Source organism: Neophocaena asiaeorientalis, unplaced genomic scaffold (assembly GCF_003031525.2).
Source record: "Neophocaena asiaeorientalis asiaeorientalis breed wild unplaced genomic scaffold, Neophocaena_asiaeorientalis_V1.1 scaffold263, whole genome shotgun sequence".
Lineage (NCBI taxonomy): Eukaryota > Metazoa > Chordata > Mammalia > Artiodactyla > Phocoenidae > Neophocaena > Neophocaena asiaeorientalis.
The window spans coordinates 2,261,224-2,268,272 of record NW_020175015.1 but is presented as its reverse complement, the minus strand read 5'-3'; the positions used below and the strand labels follow the sequence as shown (position 1 = coordinate 2,268,272).

General features: G+C 59.0%; 1 protein-coding gene across 6 annotated transcripts in view; it reads left to right on the top strand.

Annotated features, from left to right (window-relative positions):
- Positions 1-7,049, top strand: part of RELT (RELT TNF receptor) — a 34,565-nt gene that overhangs the window by 8,045 nt on the left and 19,471 nt on the right. The window contains exon 2 of one of the 6 annotated variants that reach the window (XM_024761977.1): positions 1,821-1,915. The exons of 3 other annotated variants lie outside the window; for them this stretch is intronic. Coding sequence is in view for 1 of the 3 variants with exons in the window: in XM_024761971.1 (XP_024617739.1) it covers positions 1,812-1,915 (104 nt within the window). In the remaining 2 variants the exon portion in view is untranslated. Of the gene's footprint in view, positions 1,916-4,170; positions 6,951-7,049 lie in introns of those variants that run through there. 2 more of the 6 variants (XM_024761971.1, XM_024761976.1) reach the window with 2 other exon arrangements.

Here is a 7,049-nt window from a genome sequence, read left to right as displayed (position 1 = left end):
CTTCAGGCAGAAGGACTGCAGTAGGGGGTGGGAGCAGGCTGTCTGCTGGGGACAGAGTGGCCCAGGGCTGCGCCCAGGTGCTGGTGACAGGGTTGGAAGCACAGCTCCTCAGATCACACCGAAAATTCTGACCCATAGACGTTGACTTCTCTGGTGCCCATCTCCTTTCTTCAGTTCTCTTCTTGGGGGGAGAGGGGGCATGTTCCTGGGGGGCATGAGTCGTCTCTGCTTTGGAGAGCTGGAGCAGGGCTTCTTCCGCCATCTGGGTTAGACCCTCCTGAGGCCCCCACCCACACAAGAGGGTCTGTTGGGTTCGTGCAAAGTGGAATGGAAATCAGGCTCCCTAGCCCAGGAGAGGTGAGGAGACACCTGCTGAAGGATCTGCACGTTCTCTCCTCTGCTGTCATCCTCTGAAAATGTTGATTGCATTCTGGGTCGGGGAGAGAGTTTGGGGAGACAGTGCCAGGTGGTATGCTGAATGCTTTATGGTGTGCTCTTGTTGAATCCTCACAGTGGCTCTGAGATGTGATGACTGTTTTTCAGAGAAGGAAACAGAACCTCAGAGAAGCGAAGTGACTTGCCCAAGGTCACACAGAGTCAGGACAGTGCCAGGACTGGAATTCAGGTCTCCTGTGCCTGAAGCCCTGTAAGATGCTTGGAGAGGGCCACTCCCCTTCCTAATATCTGCTCATGGCTTTTCTGGGCTTCCTTCTCTCAAACGCAGGCTGGCAACGTGGCCTCGGCAGGGTGTGCCATTGTGAGTTCTGAGTGTGGTGTACACGTGTCTAGAACATTAGGGGTGGCTGGGTTTCATGGTCTTCCTGTTCCTCCTCCCTCCCCCTAACTCTCACCTCCTAGCCAGAGGTCACCAGAAAGTCCTGTCTCCTGCCTTCTAGAGCCTGTAACTGGTTTGGGGAGCATCCATGTGGCTCTGAAGAATGTTGGGAGTCAGCAGCATAGCCCAGGCTCCAAGAGTGGCAGGAGAATTGAGAGTCCCACTTGACCTTCACCATACCTGAGAGGCCCTGTGCCCCCGCTCAGAGTTGTTCTAGGGGCACTTTCCCCAGTCCACCCACACACTGCGGGGGTTGAGGGAAAGGCTAATAGTGACCTTGAGCTTGTGCCTACCCGCTCAGGGCCTCAGTGTCCCCATTCTTCCCTGAGGACCCTGCTAGCTCTGCCCACTGCTGCCTGCTTTGCCGAGAGCTGGAGCTGGGGATCCGGGTGTCCCTCTGTCCTCTCTGGAATGACTGGAGTTGTGCTTCTTGGGGCTGATCAGAATAGCTGTCTTGGTCTCCTGGGGCTGAGCCTGAGTTATTTCCATCCCCAGCAAAGAGGTGGAAATAGCTCAGGGCCCTGGAAGGGGAGGGAGAGGGGAAGGGTTAACCAAGGGTTAACCTCCTCTTCTGGTCCCAGCCCCACCCTGTGCCCTGCCCAAGCCAAACCTTTTTGGGAACTTGTGCTGCCTGGACCACAGGGATGGTGGTGGGGTCCGGCTGGGTTTCCAGTGTGGCCCCAGTTGGGACTCATGTGACAGTTGCTGGAGGCAGGTGCCCATTTCTGGTCAAGGAGGGGAAGCTTTCAGCCCCCTTCCCCTGCTCATAGGGTCAGCCTCATTTTACAGAGGGAGAGATGAGGTTCTGAGAAGTGCTGGGACTTACCAAGGCCCCGCACAACCCTGATATTCTGGCTCTCACCCTCCAGACAGGGAACCTACCTTCTGTCCTGCCACACGTCCCCCAGAAGACTGGACGTGGCCCAGGACTGGAAGCAGGCCTGAGACATGCCTTTGCAAAATCAGGGCGTCTCTTATGTTCCAGCTTGGGCCTCGCTGTCCTTGCCCAAACTCCTGTATTGGCCTTTCTGCCTCCGTTTCCAGTTCCCTCACATACGGCGCCAGAGTGGCCTCCCTAAGGTAACTTGTACTGTTTGCCTGCAAAATGTAGTCCAGACTCCTCATCCTAGCATCGAGGTTTTCCTTCCAGGACCCTTTTGAACTTTACATTTTCACTCTCTTCCTTCCCTACCAGATGCCTTGGTTGTACTCTGCCTTTGTATTTGCTGTCTCCCCTTTCTAGAACCCTCCTAACCATTCAGGGTACAGCCCCAGCCCCACTGCCTCCCCCAGGAAGCCCTCCCAGCCCAACGTTAGTCCTTCTTCATTGTGTGGTCCATGTGCCACATGTCCCCCCTCACCTCTGGGAATAGGCACAGGGGTGGGGTCCTCATGGGCACCACATGCCCAGTTGGGTGGGGCCGGCCTGGCCAACAGCCTCTCCTCTCCTGCTGCCATATCTGTGTTGGCCAGGCCTCTTCCTGAGGAAGGGCAGCCATCGTAGGCTGAGGGCCTACTGTGTGTTAGGATGTACAGGGAGGTTGGTACCCAGGGTCTCCAGTGCTCCCGAGTGTGTGCTGGGGGTTAGGGGCGAAAACTCAAGGCCACTCCTGTGCGTAGGGGCCAGTTTGGTGCTTGCCCTGGACTCCTCAGGCAAGGCTCTCATTCTGGGCCAGCAGAGGACGCTCCCCCCTGAGGCCCTAATGTGTGTTAGGTTCTGGGTGCAGGGCTCCATGCAGCAGCACTGGCAGGGCATCCCTTTCCTTCCAAAGCTGCTCAGTGGGGAACCCAGACTCAGAGGGCAGAAGGGTCCAGTCCTAGTCTGAGTCACACAGTCACTGGTGCTGGAGTCTGGCACTCAAGCTCGTGCCCAGCCCCCAGCCCCATCTCCCACAGGCGCCAGGTGGGAGGCGAGGGTTGTCTGACAACTCTGGTGTCAGTTTTCAAAGAAGGACCAGGCTGGCTACCTGCAGGGGGAGGAGGAAGTGGTGGTAGGGCTGCTCAGGCCCACTCCGTCCGTTATAGGGCCAGCCCTTCTGCCAGGTTAGGCAGGAGGGCTGGACCAGAGGGGGAGGCATTTTGCCTGGGAGCAGTCGCCCAACCCCGACTCAGGATTGGGACATGACCTCTGGCAGACCTTAGCACCCAGTTGGGGTGGCAGGGAAGACTGAGGTGCCGATGCTGCATCCCTGCTGTGTGTTCAGCCCTGGGTAGGACCATGAGGCTCTCATCCTCAGCCTCATGCCCAGGTCATCAGCAGCCCCGTCCAGGTACAGGCATTGAGAAGAGGGACCAGAGATGGGAAGGGACTTGCAGGACTCCAGTGTCACTGGGATCCTAACCCAGGTATGTTTGCCTGGAAGGCCAGAGCTTTTTCCGAGGCCACCCTGGGAAAGATGAGTGCTCTATAAATAAACTGCCCATGTGGCTATGAGCGTGTGCCCTGGCTACTTGACACAGGAGAGGGATGGAGGGGCCTCTGCAGCCAATTAGAGGCAGGGTCTGAGTGTGTGGTTGGAGGGAGAAGGAAGGAGGGCTTCCAGAAGGAGGGGCCTAACTTGGACCTGTACACCCTCACGGTAAGAAGGAGCACTGAGCACAGGGATGGAGCTGTGCCCCGCCTCCTGCGTGCGTGCACTTGCTTGCCTCCTTCCCTGAAGGGGACCTCGAACAATGATGGCTGAAGGGGCCAGGAGAGGGGCGGGTCCACCCTGACAGGGAGGCTGGGAAGGCTTCCTGCAGGAGGTGGCACCTGGGTTGAGGCTTGATTGTAAGAAGAGTCGCTGTTCCCTGATGAACCGTGGAACCTCCAGCCATGCCAAGAGGTCAGCTGGACAGGCACAGTTGTCCCAAATCACAGAGGCGGAAACAAGTTCGGGGATGTAGGGCTGGGTCCTGACTGCTCAGCACCCCTCGCCTTCCTGACTGTGGCTTCAGTTGGCGTGGGAGCAGGTGGACACAGGCCTGTGTAAGGGCTGGGAAATGGGCACCCAGGGTCCACCTGGCGCGTCCAAGACTCATCCACCCATGCTGTTGGGACTGATGTTGGGTTCCCCAAGCACTCTTGCCTGCTCCCGAGCCACTGGGTGACCTTTGTTGGATGCTGCTTGGTTCTGAGCTTGGCTTCTCCTCTGGCCCTTGTGGGCTGTTGAGGACTGGTGCTCAGGAGAGGCCTGGTCAGGCCAGGCCCTGACCAGTATTACTTACAGTGGGCTCCATTTATCCCCTCAGCATCCCTGGAGACAGTGACCAGAACCCCTGTTTGCAGGGGAGGACCCTGAAGCTCAGGGTGGGTAAGTAACTTGCCCAAGGTCACAGAGCTCCTAAGTGATGACCTAGAGCTTGAACCCAGGTGTGACTGCTCCGGGTCCAGCCTTCCCCTCAGGCTGACCTCCATCCTCAGGCTCTGTTCGTTAGGTCCTGACCTGGAATTGCTGGGGTCAGGGGAATCTCTTTCCCCCAGCACCTTGAGTCTGGAGGAGGAGTCGGAGAACGGGGCAGGCTGGGCCTGTGATCTCCCCTCAGTCTCTCTCAAAGCCTCCCCAGGTCAGCCTGGTCGGGGCTGAGCAACTCTGGGCGCCCTGGCACAGTAGTGATTGGTACAGATTCACGGCCAGGGCAGGAGGCAAAGGTGGCTTCTCGGAGGAGAAGGTAGCAGTGGCGACAGCTGGTGGGCAGTGGGGTGTCCTCCAGCCCTCCTAGCGCTTTGCCATCCTGTCCTGGAAACTGGCGCGGCCTCCCTCCAGGAAGGCTCTGGTTCTGAGTGCTTGGGTGCTGGGCTGGAGCAGGGCGTGTGGGAGCAGTGGGAATGCCAGGTCTGGGTGGCAAGAGCAGGGGCTGCCAGCTGCCTGTCCCCACTCGGCATGGGAAACCTTGTCTCCTTTCAGACTAAGTGGTTACAGGGTACTCTGAGTCTCAGTTTCCTCATTTGTGAAGCCTGGAACCCTGTCTTTGAGGCCTGGTAAGGGAATGGGCATGTAGTAGGTTCTTAGTGAGGGGTGTTGGGGACCCCCAGCTCTGCCTCAGAGACGACTGTCTAGTTTGGGTCCCTGCCACGCCTCCCAGCCCCAGGCTTAGGCCAGGGAGGGGGCAGGGATTGCATCTGCACCCAGACTGGGAGGGGCTGAGTGGGCCCTGTCTGGCTGCCTCAGCCCTTTTCTTAGCCTCAAGGGCCAATTAGCCCCCTCGGCCCCACCTCACACCCCTGAGCCTTCTAAGCCCAGGCCTGGTGGGGGGCCAGGGAGCAGCTGCTGCTTGGTGTGCCTGGAGTCCTCACCCCAGGGTTGTGGCCTGGGAGATCTTGGCTGCCTGAGGCTGGGCTGGGGGTGGGAATGGGGGAGCGCTTCTCACTGAGTGGCCCTGAGGCAGCCTCTGCACATCTCTGGGCTCCCAGTCCCTCATTAGTCCTAGGGAGCTGGGCTCTATCCTGGGATCTTCCTCTTCCCCCTCCTTCCCTGGGCTTCCTGCTTCTCACAGGTCCCAGTGCCTTTTCCTACTGGAGCTGTGGTAGACTAGGGCACTTTGCATGCAGGAAACCTCAGAGGCCCCAGAGACCCCCATGGCGGCAGTACCTCCTTCCCTGGCGCCTGCCCGCGCGCTTTGTAATAGTCTTTCAGGTGAGCCGCCTCCTGTGTGCCGCCAGCTCCCTAGTCTCTGCCGTCAGGTTGGCAAACGCTCAGAACATCTGTTTTGCGCCAGGCCCTGGGCCAGGCTCCTGGGTAGGAGGGGCCAGAGTGAGGTGGGAAGCTGTCAGGTAGGCCTGGGCTCCACCCATGCTTTACCTCCCCCTGGCTGGGTGACCTCAGTTACCCAAGGGTGAAGCAGGGACGCTCACCTCTCCTGTGAGGAGTGGAGGCAACCCAGGATGAGGGCCTGGCCCGAGGCGATGGGAGTCTGTTCCCTTCCCTGTGAGGGCAGAGGATGAAAAGGAGGCAATGCCTAGCTGTCCTCACTACCCCCCACTGTGGGCACTGCCCTACTTCAGCCCCAGTTGCCAAGGAACCACTGGCTTCCTTGCTAACCTGGATTTCTCTATTGATGGGCGGCCTTTGTCTTCCTGCCTAGGGTGCAGCCACTGCCGAGAAAGGCCTGTGTCCAGCTGTGTTTCCTGGCAACCCTAGCCCCTGGAGGCTGCAGGGAGGTCCCCAGGCTGGCTGGGAAACAAATACCTGCCCCGCACCCCCTGCTCCAGGTGGCTACCTGCTTCCCACCTCTGTCTCCCCAGCTCTGCCTCACTTGGCAGGCAGCCCAGCAAGCCCTCTGAGACGCAAGTTGTCCCGCACCTCTCCCTCCCCCGCTAACCCTTCAAGGCCCTGGGGGAAATGCAGGCTTCTCAGCTTGCAGCCTAAGCTTGGTGTGACCTGGGATCTGCCCACCAACCTTTCCTCTCCCTTCCTACACCCTCCCAATCCCCCAGATTGTCAGTGTGTATCTTCGGGCACCTCCCGTGTACCAGGCTCTGCGCCAAGCATTGTACATAAATATAAGAGAATCTCGTTTGTACCTCGTATCTCCCATCGAGTATGTGCCATAACGCCCTCCACGATTTACACGTGGGGAACCTGAGGCACGGTGAATGCTTACTGAGGGCCTGCTCTGTGTCGGGCTCTGTGCTGAGCATTTAATGTGTGTTCTCTCGGCCTCACAACAGCCCTCTGAGGGATGGGGAATGGGGGTGGGGTCCACAGCCACCGAGCCAGTGAAGAGCAGAGCAAGGAAGGCTGGTTCTCAAGTCAGGCAAGGGCTTCAGATCCGGGTTCAGTCCCCCACCCCGAGCCCAGCCTCTGGGCTTCTTAATCGTCAGCCTGCTCCCTGGTCCTCTTGACCTTGGGAGAAGGTGGACCCTCTCCTGAGTGCCTTTTTTGATCCCCCTGGTTCAGCACATACCTATTCACGTGCTGGGCACCTGGTACGGGGGCAGCACGTCAGTGGGGAAAGGGTGGGTGCGTAGCCTGGTCACACCCAGGGCGAGGACTGCACAAGTGAGGTGGTGGTTGGGGGCTTCCAGGAGGAAGTGACTTCGAGCTAAGCTCTGAAGGAAGGGTAGCTGTCAGTAGGGTGATGGGAAGGGTTTCTGGGCAGAGGAAACAGCAGGTACCAGTGCCAGATGAGAGAGGCAAGTGTGGGGGACAGAAAGCAGCTCTCAGTGGCTGGAGTTGCGGGGAGGGACGGGGGTCAGATCTGGGTGTTGAGACGCCTAAGCTGTGGGGGGCTG